Below are 19,401 nucleotides of genomic sequence, written 5' to 3'. Positions count from 1 at the left end.
CACTTTTCATTTTGCGTTTTTATTTTTAGATCTAAAATTATAAACTCTCTTGTCTCAAAAAACAACTTGGCTCCCACAAATACCCACATATCTATAATACCCTTGAAGAGTATCATAAATATGTGTCTATTTATTGGCCACTGATTAAACATATTAATTTCAGGTAATCTATATGACCATCTGCTATCCATTTCACAAAAACAAACTATATTAATAGAACGGCCGAATATGATATCGATATTTTCATTATAAGCAGCCTTTAGGTCGAACTGGCGTATTTGTATTACTTTATTGAAACTACCCTAAGGCTACATTCGTTCTACGTAACATGTTGGCAGCCACTGTTTGTGGCAGGCTATTAAATACGCGATCGTGTACGCTAAATTCCAAAAAAATACAAAAATACAGAAAAAATTAAACCATTGCAAATCGGATCAGACATCTGCATATTTGTTTGTTCGGGTAAAGAGCAAAAGTATATGAGATAATTTACCCGTTTTAAAGGGATGATAATTATTTTTTTAACTAAACGTTTTTACACTCCACATGAAAGCGTACTAGGATGTACCTATAACCTTACTTCGAAGAATACCTATATAGAATCCATCACATATGCGTTGCCCCCTTCGTGGTAAAGTTTGAACACATTATGTAAATAGGCCTTACATCGTCCTTCAAGGCAACCTACCAAGCTAAAATACATTGGCTTAGAAGGTAATCAAGGCCAATGATAATTAATTTCTAATTACTAGAGATAGACGAAGGTGGTAGAACCCTTTGTGGTTCGACTCCGGCGGCACCACCGCCACACCTATTTCTACCTAATAACTGCAGTGTTAGGCGCTGCTGTGTTCCGGTTTGAAGGGTGTGGTAAGGGAGATAGACTTTTCCGAGGCGTTCCAGCTTAGTCCTCAGGGGTAGCGGCGCATCTGTGGGTGACCTCAGGTAGGAATATCTAATCCTATCTGGGGTTGATTACAGATGTCCATGGGTGGCAGTAGCCACTTACCATCAGGTGGACTGTATGCTCGTCCGCTACTCCTGTATTATAAAAAAAAAAAACCACGGACAGACAGACATCTAAATGATAAATTTGGATATCTTTTCTAGGTCTGGGTGTTTGTGTATTGGTCTTTTTGTGTGTTGTGTGTGTCTTGGTACTCACGACAAAGAATCGTGAGTATCGAAAGCGTTTCAACAAATAACAATAGAGTAGTCAAAACCTGAAGCCAATTTTTTTGATCTTCTCAGTTCATTAGCCTCAGGGAACGAGCATTACATCACATCAAATTGTCAAGAATTTGCTGCTAACTCGTCTCGATTCTGTTTAAAAATGCTAAGTCATGCAAACGAGCTCCGAACGCCGTAACTCAATTAGATCTCCTTAAGCGAACGATGAAATATTCTCTCCTATTATTGGACACAAATTGAAAAGATCCGACTGTTGTGCATTTCAATTAAAAACTTATTATTAGATTAAAGAATAAGGACGGCTACTGCGCGAAAATTGTAAAAGTTCTCAGCTCCTTCCCTTTGAATTTCTGTTTAGGTGTCGGTAAATTATACGCTCCAATTATAAAATTGAAAGCAAAGAGTGGAACCCCAGTTTGAAGGTGGTAGAAACTATTGTGGTTCAACTTCAGCGGCCCCAGCGCCACACCTATTTCTGCCTCATAACAGCAGTGTGAAGCGCTGCTGTGTTCTGGTTTGAAGTGTGTGGTAAGGGAGACATACTTTTCCGAGTCATTTCAGCTATATCCTCAGGGGCAGCGACGCGTCTGGGGCTTCAAGACTTCACTGACTTCAAGTAGGAATATCTAATCATATCTGGGGTTGATAACTGGTGCCCATGGGCGGCTGTAGCCACTTATCATCAGTGGACTGCATGCTCGTCTGCTACTCCTATATTATAAAAAAAAAGAATTCTAAAAGTTCTCCGCTCTTTCCCTTTAAATTTCTGTTTAGGTGCCGGTAAATTATACGCTCCAATTATGGAATTGAAAGCAAAGAGTGGAACCCGAAAACATAAACTCGGTGACGGCTATTGTTGGAAAAATATTACAATGATGTTTCGAAGGAGACGCGCCCACGTGCCGTAATGGATCCGTTTCACGAATGGTTATGTATCTAAGATCTTAGATATAAATAATATCGTACGATTTTCCTCAGTATGAATGCTCTGTTATCTAGATATTTTTAAAGTGCTCAATGGATACAAAACATTTGTATGAATTCAACGATGTTACCATACAGTTAAGTACAACTTCAGGTATTTACATATGCGTAAAAGTGTTCCACCTCCGTACCACAAAATACTTAAAGATACGATTTTAATATATGGCACTAATATCAAAACATTAACTTTTGTGATCGCTTTATCTATAAGAATATAATCGCAAATAATAAAGTAAACGTCAGTTCATTATTTTCCTACTGGACACGGGACTCCTCTCGGGGTGAAAGGGGTTATAGCTTACCCACCGTGCTAGCCAAGTGCGAATTGGTACACTTCACTTTAAATAAGAACTTTAAAGAACTCTAAGACGTGGAGTTTTCCTGGCGATATACTCGTATCAATAGTAAATTAGTAAGTCATAATTATTAATCAATCTATACTGATATCGGAGCGATCGTAGGATCTCATTGACGTCAAGTAAACAAGTATTTGGCAACTATTCTATTTATTCTCCTGACGCCTGGAGCTACGGAGGTGAATATTCCAAAATTCCATTAGCTAATCCCTTGGAGAGTATTTAATTAACATATGGTAAACAACTTCATCTCTTTGTGCTTGCATCAACTGGGATATGTTGGTAACTTACGAACTTCCTAATTTAAGTTATGTTTAAGTAATTTTGAAGTATTATGTTGTAAGTGAGATGTTGTGCGATAGTTTAAATAAATTGATTACTTAGTTGTATGTAACGTGGCATGTTAAATTTTATAATCAGTAACTTTATAGCTATATTATTTGAATTTTTTTTATGATATTTTATGAGCTCTACAAGATATATTCTAGGCCAGTTAAAGTAATAAGACATTGTTTCAAATATGGATAACACAATAAGTTTTAGAATATTGTGAGGAAACCAAGAGGAAATATAGTTTTAACGTAATATAAACATATTCAAAATTACCATGCTTAAATATATTAAAAAAATATAACATATAATGTTTAACTAAATCCACCATCACTCAATTGTGCCTATGAAAATGGCATGAAATATTTTTATAACATAACTTTGTAATTATTACAACAAATTGTTATTATTTTCATTATGACTCAACATTAAACACTGTCAATATTTTTAGGTAACAGAAAACATTACGAACTGACCTAATATATTAAAACTTCAAGAAGTTGCACATAAACAAACAAAACAATATAATGTTGTTAAAGAATAATGACGTAGACTGCTCGTTTCCGCTGTGACGGCTGAAACAATCCACGGAGTGACAATCCATCTCGGCGAGTGGTTGTTCCTTTGGATAAAATATGCAAAACTACCGCTCACTCGTATTACACTTTATTTGCCGGTTTTATTTTTGGGAAAGCTATTCACTTCTGTTGGAATTTCAACATTTACTACAGTTTAGTAGCTGTGACTTAATACATTTACAATATTTGAAGGTAGTAGAACTCTTGGTTGTTCGACTCCGGCGGCACCACCGCCACGCCTATTTCTGCCTCATAACAGCAGTATTAAGCGCTGCTGTGTTCTGGTTTGAAGGGTGTGGTAAGGGAGGCATACTTTTCCGAGGCGACCAGCTTAGTCCTCAGGGGTGGCGGCGCATCTGTGACCAACCTCTGGTTGGAATGTCTAATCCTATCTGGTGTTGATTACAGATGTCCATTAGGTGACAGTAGCCACTTACCATCAGGTATTATAAAAAATGTATAGTTCCGTGTTCATTGTATATATATTGAATCTGCATAAACTTAAAAGTTTTACAAAGAAGTTCTTCTACGCTTGCTATAATAACAAATACAAAATATTTTACTTTTAAATAACTAGAGTTAAATATCTCATAGTAGTACGGAATTTAATTATTTGATTTATACGGTATTTCAATAAGTTATTTTTAGCCGATTAAGCTCATGTATACATAGATGTTACCCACAACATTTGCATAATATTTACCTGACAATGTTACATTTATATTCACGACATGATATATTATTTTAGTACCTACTATCATCAGTTTATTTGCTCCAAATGTACTAAAAACTCTTCGTAACTGTAACAAACTTTTATTTTATTATTTTTATATACTTCAACGTAACTTTAACGAACAGTCATTCTGAAATAACCCCATCAACTGCATCTGCATCAACACTCAGAACTCAAAGTGCACTATTAGCTTCCTGTATTCTGAACAAGGAGTACGTAAAAATGTTTTTATGTTATTACCATATACATAAGTAGACGTAACTCTGTTGTCTGTCTGTCATGTCAAAATATCTATGTAATGTATTTTTTGGAAACTTATATTTGAGGAGTAAACCTGCTATGTACATGGCAGGTGGACTGCACGTTTGTTTTTTTTTTCAAATATTTATTTAAAAAATACTACGGTATTGTTTAAGGTAGCGCTTTTATGGAGCTTTCACGATAGATATCAGACATTTAACTTGACTAAATTGGAAAAGCATCTACCAGAACCTACGAAATAACTACCTGTAACAAAATCATAATATAGTATACTTATCACTTAACCATTGATTGTATAAACCAAAAAAAATAGATCAAGTTAAAAACCTTTTTATTATATGTCGAAAAAAACATTTTATAAGCTGAATTCGCTGAAGTGAAAACTCAGATGTTTATGTCTTATTTTTTATTCCCAAAATTTCTAATATTCAGTGTTTTGGCGAAGCCGGCGCCAAAGTCATAATTGGGCCCGCATAAATTCGCGTAAGGTTGCTTCTATTAAATTTTACGACAAACATGGACCCTCCCAACTTTGATAATAAAGGTTACGATATATTGCAACCACAGATGTAGTAACCAGATAGACTCCTAGGAGAAATCTTACGAAGAAGTACGCGAATCACCGCAGGTATGTAGCCTCTGTTTGCGTATTGTTTGCTTAGGTTTCAATCAGATTGATTCGATTTGCATAATAATATCAACAATAGTCGGCGCCGTCTAATATCAGAAAAATGTAAATGATCTAGAACAGCAGCTTTGCCAGCTGTTTTTTCATAGGGGTCGTAAGAAACATCTAAATGAGACCAAGAAGGAGACGTGACTATGGTAACCCTCTTCATACTCAAGGGGGGCCTATTCCCAACAATAGAAATACTTAAGATGTTACTTAAGATGTTAGTAACCATGCTTTAACAAAGCATCGAATTTATTAAAATGTCTTATGGAGGAGTCTATATTATTACTTACTCTATGATTACAACAGATGTTTCTCGTCTCTTGGCAAAAGACAATAGTCAACTATTATAGTTTGAAGAGCTTAATAATTGCTTCATAAATTCATAAGACGGAATGTACAAACTGCCGAACTGTAAAGTCACTTGTGTCCACACTTGTGTACTTAATAAATATACAGAACTTTATAATATAGTACAATATATAGTATAGTAAGGTAAACTTTGAAATAAAGTGATTAATTTATTTGGTTTTGCATGAAAATCATCGATAGATCAAAGAATCAAAAGTAAAAGTTAAATTTTAAGAATCTTAACGAGGTTAGAATTTATTTATGATAAATAAGTTTTTCCAACAAATCCTCAATATGTTACATTATATTGTTCATTAAACAAAAATACGAGTAAATGAAACAATTGCTTTAAGTTACTGGATATTCAATAAAAGTAAATTAGGAATGAAAATTTTATTTTATTTTTTTACACTAAAGAGGCGTTTGAAAATTGTAAGTTTTTGTTTGTATTCCAATTACTATGTTATCTAACGTAGGTAAATATGTAGTAAAATTTAATGAAAATTATTAATCAAAGTTTAATTTAACATAAACTTTATCCACGACAAAAGTTTAAACTAAAAAATACCTCATCCATCATCCCGCGATTGAATTATCCGTATAATTTCATCGGAAAAGCGATAAGAAAATAACACAATGCTCATTCTTTTGATCAATCCGCGTATCATTTATCCATTTGTTCGGATCTTTCGGATCTTTGTGGTTTCGTTCAGCTCTGTCTCATCGGTACAATATCCGTCCGCTCGTTCACAATTCTTTTGGCAGAGCGCCTAATGTCATTTCACTCCACTACGCTTCATGTTAAACTGTTCAATCCATGATGCCGCTTGGATATTCTGTAGCACTACCATGAGTTTACAAAAGTATTACTCGCTAGCGACTGCGTAAAATAAATGTATGAAAAATTGTACAGCGCCTCTGGTAGTTACTCGTAGAACTAAAATCCGTAGTGGCGTAACTCGATACGTAAAAACCTATCGAAATCAAATCGCTAGCGAATGTCATTATGATCTATTGCCATACAAATTCGGTCCCATGAGTCATTAATTTGACAGACGTTGTCAAGAAATACCGTAACGATAGTGGTTATGTTATTCACTAGCAAAATGACAATAGTTTTCTATTTACAATTTCTATAGTGGCGTTTCTATGCCAACTCATGGTAGGGCTACTGTTCAATCCATGATGCCGCTTGGATATTCTGAAAGTAAATAAGTGATGTATTTTTGAAATATGCATCAATCATGCGACCTACATTCAGACCCATTCAGATTTAAAAGGTCAAAGTTGCGACGCTTAGATTTAAATGTTTTTCATCTAGATATTCATGAAATATTTGTGAATCCATAAAAATCATAAAGAACTACTAAAAATGTATTTGCAAATATTATGTAAGTAGAAAAATGTCTAACAAGTTATTTATAGCAAGATATCGTTAGCTATAGCTAGAATACATTCTAGCACAGTATAATTATAGGATTCGGATCTCGGATTCTTCATGTAAAAAATCGACATCATTAATCTAGGATCGAATTCTACTCGTAATAATGTTAACCAAAACCTAAAGTTTTGTCGCCATTTTCATACTACTGTACCCTTAGTATGAGTTTATGGTTTTTACAAAAATGACAGCTTTTCGTATTTGTTTACGTATTTGCCTATACATTTCCAATCAGCGGCAATGGGCAAATACGTAAACAAATACAAAAACAGTCATTTTTGTAAAAACCTAAGAACTCTTACTAAGCGTTCTGAGCTAATTAGCACTTCAGTAATATGCTTCTGATTCATCCACATTTTTCAGAGGCGTGAGGTTTTTGGTAAGTATTCTCAATTAAACAGTTTCCGTCCATTAGTCGTTCGCGGTTCTTTTGGCAACGCGCCTAATGCCGTCACTTTACACTTCATGTTTAACCGTTTCATCCAAATGGCATTCTTGGTTTACGTTTTACTTTAAAACAATACGTTACAATACAATACAAATATTAAAGTGATGTCACGGCGTTCTACCTGAGGTACAGATAATAAAATAAGCAATCTTATCAAACAACTATATCGATATCCACGACATATATATATTATATTATATATAATATCTATATATATTATATTTGAAGGTGGTAGAACTCTTTGTGGTTCGACTCCGGCGGCACCACCGCCACACCTATTTCTACCTAATAACAGCAGTGTTAGGCGCTGCTGTGTTCCGGTTTGAAGGGTGTGGTAAGGGAGACAGACTTTTTTGAGGCGTTCCAGCTTGTCCTCAGGGATAGCGGCGCATCTATGGCCGACCTCAGGTAGGAATATCTAAGTACCTGCATGTATTATCTTCGAAAATTTAAAGATCCCGTAAGCTCAATGAAAAACTGCAAATTAAGTCAATGCCAAAAACTGCTTCAAATGCAAAATAATAAAGAAAATAAATAAATATTGACGTATTTATTTATTTCTCAAGTGATTAACGCAAATTTGACTTTTCCCTATATCCATGCTCTTTTCTGAACACACATCCTTTTTATAAGTATAGGATGAAGACAACGGCAGCCTTATTAAATTCAAAACTGCTATCAACTGTCATAATCATCTTCACCAGGAGAGCTCAAGCCAAGAGTTTCAAACTGAATGAGCCAGAGTAATGAGGGTCCCCAAATTTATTTATGCCACCCTGTAATTGCGATGTCGCTGTAAAAACAAAGGCCGTTCAAATTATAGGGCATTTTGTTAAGTAGAAGGGTAAGGTACCCTTAAAGGGAATTTTGCAATATTCGCTTGTTGTAGATATCAGTGGTAACAATAATTTATATACATGTGTAGGTGTGAGTGCATTAAGATGATAATCTAAGTATCAAGATAACACAGGAATGATCCATACTATACTTAACTGCCTCCTGTTTCATTAAAAAACTGTTTATATAAGCAATCTACATCTAGCACCTGGTGCCTACGTCACCATTCCTCCATCGCACCACTCGCCGAAGGATGAAGTTCCATCCGCACCAACTGGACCCGTGGCGGTCCTCCACGACTACGAGTATTATATATAAAGTTTATTGATAGGGTAATCCTACCACACACCTATCCAATGAAAGCGTTTAATAAAATAAGTACCACAAATACGTGGTTTAGCTGCGTGATCAAGTATGCTCGTGACCTCCCCTAGTCATGAAGAGAAACCCATAACCAGCAGAGAGAAAACCCTTTCAAAGACCAAGTTAAATAAAAAATACGACCTCATCTTCATAAAGTTACTACGAGTACGATACCGATATATAATACTGAAATATAAGCTTTAGTTCATCGGTAATAAGAAAAGTATATGTATACCTTTAGATCTATAGTAGCATACTTACTGCCACCGAAAATCCTAATTATACTGCCATTCCCTTGCTCATCCCGGGATCGTCACCTAATTATGCCACTGCATAATATCATTAGCACCGTATTCGCTAAAAACGGAAATTACTGCCTTTTGAGTATTTCAGTATTGTCAACACATCCTATATATCTCTTGGTTTTGAAGCCATATTCTACCCAGTTTTAAGGTAGTTTAGGTAGTAAACTACCTTAAAACTACTAAATCTTAAAACAGTATAAACTTGCCTTATTATTATTATTGAAGTTGGTTTATGTTAAATTTTTATGTAAGACTATGTAACCACTGCATTACGAGTATTTATTTCTTATTGGAATTTGTAAATGATATGTTAAACGCTACTGTATATTAATATTACACTTATATGAGCTGTTTCGATGTAGTCTAACTATATATACAAATAAATATTTATACCTAATATGACTACAACAGACGCCACAGTTAGTAAATAAATTTCCCCAACTACATGACTTTACGTCTAATTGATATAACCCGTTAAAGCTATGCATTTCAATTATAAGGCAGATTAAACGCTACCTTATTCCTTCCATCCAATCTTTCACCTGAAGAGCCTTGAAGACCTACTTTCTTAAAACAGGACCTGTTACTCCAAAGATAAACGGCGTTATATTTTAATTTAACAGTCGTACTTAGTTTCGTTTAGCTCAAGTTTACCTTTGCTTCGGGTATCTTATCTTAAACAAGTATCTCAACTCTTTACGGATTAATTAAGTTTTACGAAATTAAACTCGAAGACGGCAATTCGTTTCGCAGGGGCGGCAAAAAAGTTTCACTTCCAACTTGGGAATTTGAAATCTGGACTTTGATTTTCTTGTGCAATGTTTGTCTGCTGGATCGGCTATTTGGAATGATTCATCGTTTTTACTTCCACCGGAGTAATTAGTGTGCTTTGAAACATTTGTGAATTTTTTCAGTGTAAATTCACTCACAAGTAGAATGAATTGAGCACGATGGGCACTTTTGTGAATATATTTTGGAAATATATGATACACAAATAGTGTTTTACAAAATTTACTCAACGTTTAATTTATAGACAAATCCAACAAGTAGGTATTAGGTTAGCATAAAGACTCCAGCACTATATTACTAGAATACATATAAATACCTATACACCCAAAATAAAGAACAAAAAAGTATTTCTCCTCAATCGGTGTCCAGCGGACTGAAAAAACTAATCCTGAGACTGGACGATAAACATTGTGACCAAAGTACCAGACATATAGTCAATGCTCTATAAACACTAACCTCATAAAAATATTCTTCCACTTACTAAGAATTACCTTTACCTTTTGTTTAAATGTACCTTAAGTAACTAAACAAACTGGAATAATCAGTTGAGAAGCCCAAAAAAGCTTCGCAAAAACTCTTAACTCTTCTTATTCTAGGAACGAACATTTGTTGGTATAAGTTAAATAATTAAGGGCTTCGGATTGCATAAAACCCTTTCCGATGAAATAATGTATTTCTTTATTTCAATCGGATTTGATTTTAATTTGATTTTAATGATTTCGGAGTTCATAGTTTTGCTGAAGATCGAAATTCAGAGTTTTAAATAAATGAATTATTTAAAAGGATGAAGTTCAGTCTGTTTTGATTCATAATATACTATTGTGGTATCATCACATTTATTATTAACCCATTTTTGTTCCACTGCTAGGCATGGGTCTCTTCTCGGAAGAAGAATGATTGATAGAACTTTAAAAAGTTTTTTTCAAATATCTCTTAGGTATACAAATTACAAACAACATTTCTTTCGCCGTTAAAGTATGTGATAATTTATTTTCTTAATGCCAACATAGGTAATTTGAAAAAATCAGAGGGTGAAGATCAATTGATTTGAACCATAGGCCCCAGCGTGGAGCCAAAGTTCATACCACTAACACTCTTTTTTCACTTTGCTGGCGTATTTTATATTCTTTATTTCTAATACAACTATAGCGTTTATTAAATTATTTATCGAAGCGAGATTAATTCAATTAATTCCAACATAACAGGATCACTCGATTACGAGCTACGTTTCCGACAAAGGACCGTGCCGGCTCAGGATAATAATTTAAAGAAAACTGCCTGAGAGTTTTTTCATAAAATAACCAAGAGAGGAACCGGAGCGTACAGCGACCGAAGGGAAATGCGCGGCCATAAAGTTGCAAATGAAGTAATATCCCACTCGAGTTGACTTACTGCCCCAAAACTTAGGAGCAGCAGACTTTTATGGAAATAAAGCTAACGAGAGTGCAACGACCTAATTTTAAATGACCGTTGCAAAGTTCAATTAAAGACAATCAAAGACGCTATGCTACCTTTTTACGATTGGTCATTTTTACATTTATATTCCTAGTTAATTACTGAGCCTATTAACTAGTCAATAATAATTGGAATAACAATCTTAATAATATAAAACCGTTTTTTTGTAATTCAGAATAATATGGAAATACCTAAAGATCCACACACATAAGTCGACCGACATCCACAATTTTCCAACGAAATGCAAGAACTACTTTACGCTAGAAACCTTCCTGCTTGAACCATACTATTTAACCACCTTTCACTTTACATATATACTCGTAGGTATATTAAACAACAAAATTAAAGTGGATAATGATATCAAACACAATATTAATTTAAGCACAGCATATATTGTACAAATACAAATATAAGTACAAAGTTAGGGATGGTAGAAACTAAATAGAAACCTCATAAATTGGATGCACTATTCCTTAACGTCAAAAACATATACTATCTTGTAAAGACACACATACTCCTTTGAGCTTCCGATCGGAATTTACTTAACGTTATTTAATTAAGTTGAATACACCGAGAGCGAATTGAACCAGAAACATCGTTAGTCCACTTCCTAATTAATATTGACAATTCCTTCCCTATCTCTTAACTACTCCTATCTCTTGTTAGTTCGAACATGACTCTCTGGCATTGGTATTGAGTGCACGTATTTCTAACTTCCATATTGATTTGCATAGTCTTTGTCAAGCTAAGTGGTATCTGCTTGAAGTATCACTGCTATTTCCACATGAATGTCATTTGATATAAAGGCAGAAGTCTTTCTGCGAACACACAAAGCTAAGAGTGGTGCCTACAATGACAAAATTCGCCATTGAATAACAAACATGATCCTTTGAGCAGTTGGTTAAAAATAGCGATAGTCAATCGAGTCGCGCATACATTTGGATATTTTACTCTTTAAATAAATTAGACTGCGATATCATTTCTTGAAAACTTGCAAGAAATTACCGTATCTTAACATATAATGTGGATGGAAATATAAGACGTCTGGAAAATCTCCGTCAAATTCAAATATTCGAAATACGGCTCACGTAATTATAAAATTAGTCTCGCGGCTTAAACCGAGAGTAATACTCAAATACCATTAATAATTTATAAAAGTACCACAAGTTTAAGAGCTCTTGTGGTATTTCTACGTAGCGTTACGGCGATTCAAAAGACGATAGTGAAATATAATGTAAATATGATTATTAAGTCAATAATTAAAGTGTTTACAAAGTAAAGTTAAACACGGTAAAATAAAACAACATACATAATTATGAACTATGTACGTCAAAGTAACAGTCTCGTTCAACTAAATCAACAGAGTAGAGCATCATTAACCCATTACTGTCGCACTGCTGCGTACGGGTCTCCTTTCTAAATGAGAAGGATTAAGCCATAATGTGGTGGACACACTGGCGTAGTGCGTATTGGTAGACTTCACATACCTTTTTATTTCTCAGGTATGCAGGTTTTCTCACGATGTTTTTCTTCACCGTTTAAGAAAATGATTATTAATTTCCAATACGAATACAACAGTGAAAATTAGAGGTGCGTGGGATTTGAATCCCGGTTCGTTCGATCAAAAGGCCGAATTTCTTAAATACTAGGCTATCATTGCTATCATAACGAGTAGAGCGTTACTATTTTATTAACTATTTTTTTTCATAAAGTGGAAGTAGCAAACGTCCATGCAGTCCATCAATACCTAGAATAATCAGAAAATCATTGATCACAGACATTTTGCTATTCCTTTGCAAGTTTTTTTTTTTATAATATTAGAGTAGCAGACGAGCATGCAGTCCACCTGATGGTAAGTGGCTTTTGTCGCGCATGGACATCTGTACTCAACCCCAGATAGGATTAGATATTCCTACCTGAGGTCGGCCACATGCGCCGCTACCCCTGAGGACTAAGCTGGAACGCCTCGGAAAAGTCTGTCTCCCTTACCACACCCTTCAAACCGGAACATAGTAGCGCCTAACACTGCTGTTATTAGGTAGAAATAGGTGTGGCGGTGGTGCCGCCGGACTCGAACCACAAAGGGTTCTACCACCTTCACAGTACTTTACTTGTAGTTAAAACAGCTTTATCAAGCGAGTACTCGTAAGTAGTTTGTCTGTCAGTTTGTAAACAACGGAAGCTGAACTAAGCAAATCCTTGCCAACACTCCACAAAGAACACAGAGCACGTCCACTCGAGTCCTACATAATTATAAAGTGGCCCGCGGGCAGACGGAATTGTTTAACTGGCATAAATTTATTATAAACATTCCAACGGCATTTTTAAGGTTTTTTATTGTTTCTTCTACATATTTTGGTTGCAAAGTGTAGATTTTTTAAGCCAATCAATATTCATTGCAGTATTAAACTACAAAAGTTATAATATTGCAAACGTAAGTACATTATTATAATTATAAAAATATTTTTTTTAGGTCGTATATAAGGTTTATTTATGAGATAATAATAAGGTTATATACAATATTTGAAACAATAAAATTAAATACTAATTAAACTAAAAAAATAATCAATATTTAAATAATCAAATATTTTAATATTATTTAAGAGTTAATGTATATCAATATAGAAAACATAATAAAAAATGTAAAAAACATGTTCTAGTTCTACAAAATTTATTTTATTAGTTCTTCATTATTCAGTAAAAGAATATTACAATTATCATAATTGTAATGAAATACGTTTCCCATTAAAACAAATTTTAATAAGCGATGTATTAATTAATAGCTACACAAAGTATGTAGGTATTATACAAAGAATTCTTGTTAACACCCGCCAAAGGTCACAGTACACGTCCACTCGAGTCCTACATAATTATAAAGTGGCCCGCGGGCAGACGGAATTGTTCAACTGCCATAAATTAATTATAAACATTCCAACGGCACTTTAAAAGGCTTTTTTTATTGTTTGTACATATTTTGGTTGCAAAGTGTAGTTTTTTTAAGTCAATCAATATTCAAAATGCAGTATTATAACTGCAAAAGTAAATAATGAAACGTAAGTACATCATTGTAATAGTAAAAATATTTTAATAAGTATTGTTTAAGAATTAAAATATATTAATATAAAACGTGTTCATGTCTAATGTAAAAAGATGTCCAGTGTCCACCCTAGTTCTACATAATTTATTTAATAAATTCTCCATTACTCAGTAAAAGAATACAAGAATATTAGAATTATCATAATTTTAACGAACTAATTTCCCATTAATTTTAATAAGCGATGTATTAATTAATAGCTACACAAAGTATGTAGGTATTATACAAAGAATTCTTGTTAACACCCGCCAAAGGTCACAGTACACGTCCACTCGAGTCCTACATAATTATAAAGTGGCCCGCGGGCAGACGGAATTGTTCATCTGCCATAAATTAATTATAAACATTCCAACAGCATTTTTAAGGTTTTTTTTATTGTTTCTACATATTTTGGATACAAAGTGTAGATTTTTTAAGTCAATCAATATTCATAATACAGTATTAAACTACAAAATTATATTACAATTATCATAATTGTAATGAAATACGTTTCCCATTAAAACAAATTTTAATAAGCGATGTATTAATTAATAGCTACACAAAGTATGTAGGTATTATACAAAGAATTCTTGTTAACACCCGCCAAAGATCACAGTACACGTCCACTCGAGTCCTACATAATTATAAAGTGGCCCGCGGGTAGACGGAATTGTTCAACTGCCATAAATTAATTATAAACATTCCAACGGCACTTTAAAAGGCTTTTTTATTGTTTGTACATATTTTGGTTGCAAAGTGTAGTTTTTTTAAGTCAATCAATATTTAAAATGCAGTATTATAACTGTAAAAGTAAATAATCAAACGTAAGTACATCATTGTAATAGTAAAAATATTTTAATAGTTATTATTTAAGAATTAAAATATATTAATATAAAACGTGTTCATGTCTAATGTAAAAAGATGTCCAGTGTCCACCCTAGTTCTATATAATTTATTTATTTAATTCTCCATTACTTAGTAAAAGAATACAAGAATATTAGAATTATCATAATTTTAACGAACTGCTTTCCCATTAATGTTAATAAGCAATGTATTAATTAATAAGCATAAAAGTATGTAGGACTTACACAAATAATTCTTCTTAACACCCGCCAAAGATCACAGTACGCGGCCACTCGAGTCCTACATAATTATAAAGTGGCCCGCGGGCAGACGAAATTGTTCAACTGCCATAAATTTATTATAAACATTCCAACGGCACTTTAAAAGGATTTTTTTATTGTTTGTACAACCAAAAGGTTGCAAAGTGTAGTTTTTTTAAGTCAATCAATATTCAAAATGCAGTATTATAACTGTAAAAGTAAATAATCAAACTTAAACTTAACTGTAAAAGTAAAAAATCTTGTACATCATTGTAATAGTAAAAATATTTTAATAAGTATTGTTTAACAATTAAAATATATTAATATAAAACGTGTTCATGTCTAATGTAAAAAGATGTCCAGTGTCCACCCTAGTTCTACATAATTTATTTATTTAATTCTTCATTACTTAGTAAAAGAATACAAGAATATTAGAATTATCATAATTTTAACGAACTACTTTCCCATTAATTTAATAAGCAAATTTAAGCAATGTATTAATTAATAAGCATAAAAGTATGTAGGACTTACACAAAGAATTCTTGTTAACACCCGCCAAAGATCACAGTACGCGGCCACTCGAGTCCTACATAATTATAAAGTGGCCCGCGGGCAGAATTGCTCAACTGGCATAAATAATTTATAGAGATTTCCAGCAGCACAACTTTTGAAAGCTTTTTGGTACTACGGGGTTTTGCTATAATGATCTTTAAGAAAGCAATTATTTAACAGGGGATTATGCGGTTTTAGGTAATACAATGGTTTTATCAAAAATGTAAGAGCGTTTCGCTTTAATTACGACCGTATAATTTAACAACGTGATAAAATATTGCTAATTGTCAATATATTGTTATGTGATGATGCAATGACAAATGTATATGAATATCAATTTCGTAGAAATAAAATTAGTAAGAGAAAGGCGCTTAACATATACTTCGCTGGATCACGACGTAAATCGTGTCCCATAAAGTGCCGACTTCACAACCAAATCAACATTTTTTTATATTTTAGTGCCATTTTTTTGAAGGTGGTAGAACCCTTTGTGGTCTACCTAATAACAGCAGTGTTAGGCACTGCTGTGTTCTGTTTTGAAGGGTGTGGTAAGGGAAACAGACTTTTCCGAGGCGTTCCAGCTTAGTCCTCAGGAGTAGCGGCGCATCTGTGGCCGACTTCAGATAGGAATGTCTGATCCTATCTTGGGTTAATTACAGATGTCCATGGGCGGCAGTAGCCTCTTACCATCAGGTGGACTGCATGCTCGTCTGCTACTCTTATATTATAAAAAAAAATGCAATTTTAATGCCAGTTTTTTACCTTCTAGTGCCATCGAATTCTATGATATTTTTTGTTGTTTTTTATTAAATAGACATTTCTTTCACAGACGGCGAGCACGATGGTCTATCAGCTCTCCTGGGGGCAGCGTCTCCAGACCTCGCGCTCGCCTCCGATGCCTCAGATAGCTTGCCGCTGCCCGACCACGACAATGGTAAGTACTAATTACCCTTATAAATACTGGAATGACAACAACATAATGAGACCAAATAGACTAGCGAAAAGAAACTGAAAAAGACAGTGGTGATCTGGATTCAGGGACAAATCTGGTGACAATTTCTCTTTATCACAATTTGCATTGAAGTAGCGTGGTGAAGTATGTTCTATACCTACTTCGCCGGTAGGAAACACCACACACAGAAGTGTGTGGAAGAAGATACAAAAGTTATTGCAGCCAAATTGTACACTTTGGATGCAAAGTACTCGTAAAAGGATGGCTTTATCTTTATTGTGATGCAATTGTACCGTGAACAAAGGGAATACAGTACCAATTACAGTACTAAAAACAAAACAACTGAACACAAGTAACTATATAAAACAGAGGATCAGCCTGAAGCTGATCACAGATGTCAGGACTAAGATGATTACCTCATTATACATTCAGCCGAAAAGCTTACACCTAACTAGAAAAAGAATCATCTAAAGACAGGTGGATAACATATTGCAATCTTTATTATCTGCTGTTAAAATGCACATTTATATTGATATCGTTTTTCTCAACTGAATTGCTAAGAGATGACACGTGAAGATACTCGTAAACGGGCTATAAAAACTGCATGTTACTGGCAATCTAGCCGGCAACTATATTTACGGTAATAGATACTTTTATTACTATGATACGCAATAAATTGCCGAAAATAGCCCCACAAGGTCGCTAACTGCATTGCCCCACGATCTTTCAGTTTACAAAAACCGGTCAATATCAATGTCAGTACGGATTATAATTTAGATGGGGGAAAAGAGGGTCAAGTTTACATTTATGTTGTACAGGTAAGTAAGTATTACTTAATGGAAAACGGAACTGCGCTTATTTTTTAATCTACGATGAGTTATATTCAGTTAGCAATTTAAATTTGTTTCAAAGGCAAATAGAGTAGATATTATATTATGTAACAGGTACTTACGACTCACGAACTCAGGTGAAACGTGTTGGTATAGCGACCAGGTTTCATGTGATATATCTACCTGAAATTTGTCCAAGACACAGCCTTGCATTTTGATTACCCGTTATTAAATATAATGTATAATTAATTCCTCAATAATATGCGTCTAAAATCCTTTAAAGTAAACATTCTTAAGAGGTTTTCCTTAATACATTGAATTTGATTTACATCTAAATGTCAACGTTGCTTCATCTCATTTGAGATAAATTCCCATTTCGCGTACATGAAAACTAAAGCTTTGTAACCCAATAAGTCCCGACGTCAAGCATGTACGGAGTTTGCCTAATAGTCGCGAAATGAGCTTATATTTCAATCTGGCGAGCGAAGAGGAATCTCCGCGTTTGAAATGCAAGATAAACATATGCAGCGTGTAACTATAACAGTTCGCAACACATCAGTGAATGCAAATTATGTCAAAGCGTACAGAGGTCCCGAGGAACGTTATTAAGTATAAAGTCTCTTACGGCGTCAGCAGATATATTACTTTTAACTACGGCGATTAGCGTTTTGATGATTGTATCAATGTTGCGTGACACGTGAAAACATCACTACCTTTCCTTAACCGTATGAGTATGAAAATATTATGTATCTAAGTATTAAATGTATATGTATATTTTATGTGTATTTTATTACTTTATATATATATATATATATATATATATATATATATATATATATATATATATATATATTTATGTTCATATATTATAATATTATTCACGTTATATATTATGTTAAAAGTGCACGCTTACCAGGTGTCAACAAATTTCCAATCTCAGGTCTGCTGGAAGAAATTTCTTTAGAAATAAGCAGTGCCTTTGCACTAAATTTTAGATATAGCTCTCTTTTATGTTGTATTTTTGTGTGCATAAATTAATAAATAAATAAATGACGACTTGCTGCGTATGTTCGCGGTATCGAAAACACGTGGTTAAACAATTGCATTAATGTTGCACCAGTAAATGCAAATTATATAAAGTATACGGAAGTCCACAAAAACGTTATTAAGTACATATAAAGTACGTCTCCTACGGCTCGAGCAGACTTTCTACTTTTAGCATCGGTGTAGCGTTTAGGCCATTGCATTGTCTCGTTTCGTCGTCTTGCTACTTTCGATTGACACAATAAACACACGTTTTAGTGATAGCTTTCATTGTATTTTTGGAGAAGTAATTGTCTATTTTTTGTTTGTTTTTGCCTTTTTACGTCTGTGGTGTGGAGCGTTTAATTGCTACATGTCTCATCCGAATAGAACCTAAATCGTCGATCGCCGATGCTAAAAGTAGTATGTCTGCTAAGGCCCTTAGAGAGGCCAGAATACCACGAAGTACACACTGGCGTTCGCTTTGACTATTTGGTTTAGCTGTACATGAAGTAAAAGCAAACACTCTAAAGGAAAAGATGGATTACATGTAAATAAGTAATATGTGTGCTGTTCCTTTTAACTTAGCGAAATTGCAAAAGTCACTCTCATAATTTCATTGTTTCTTTGTACGATATGATGATTTATTTTTGCTGCTTGAGTTTCATAGAAGATCTTTTGTACGGCTAATAATAAATGTTGGTTCTGTTTGATGGCCAATAGACATACCCGTGAACGATTAAAATTTAAAAAAAATGGTTATTAAGGCACAT

The 19,401-nt window shown here is 34.0% G+C and overlaps 1 protein-coding gene across 1 annotated transcript in view; it reads left to right on the top strand.

The window, feature by feature from the left end:
- LOC140742551 (uncharacterized) overlaps positions 1-17,182 on the top strand; it is a 153,664-nt gene extending 136,482 nt beyond the window's left edge. Inside the window, exons 3-4 of the mRNA XM_073073453.1 lie at positions 16,653-16,757; positions 17,145-17,182. Of these exons, the coding sequence (XP_072929554.1) occupies positions 16,653-16,757; positions 17,145-17,182 (143 nt within the window). The remainder of the gene's footprint in view (positions 1-16,652; positions 16,758-17,144) is intronic.
- Positions 17,183-19,401: the final 2,219 nt, after the last annotated feature.

This window comes from Epargyreus clarus, unplaced genomic scaffold, assembly GCF_041222505.1.
Source record: "Epargyreus clarus isolate Ecla_fem2 unplaced genomic scaffold, WU_Ecla_fem_2.2 ptg000006l, whole genome shotgun sequence".
Classification (NCBI taxonomy): Eukaryota; Metazoa; Arthropoda; class Insecta; order Lepidoptera; family Hesperiidae; genus Epargyreus; species Epargyreus clarus.
Note: the sequence above shows the minus strand (reverse complement) of the source record. Positions and strands in the feature narration are given on the sequence as shown.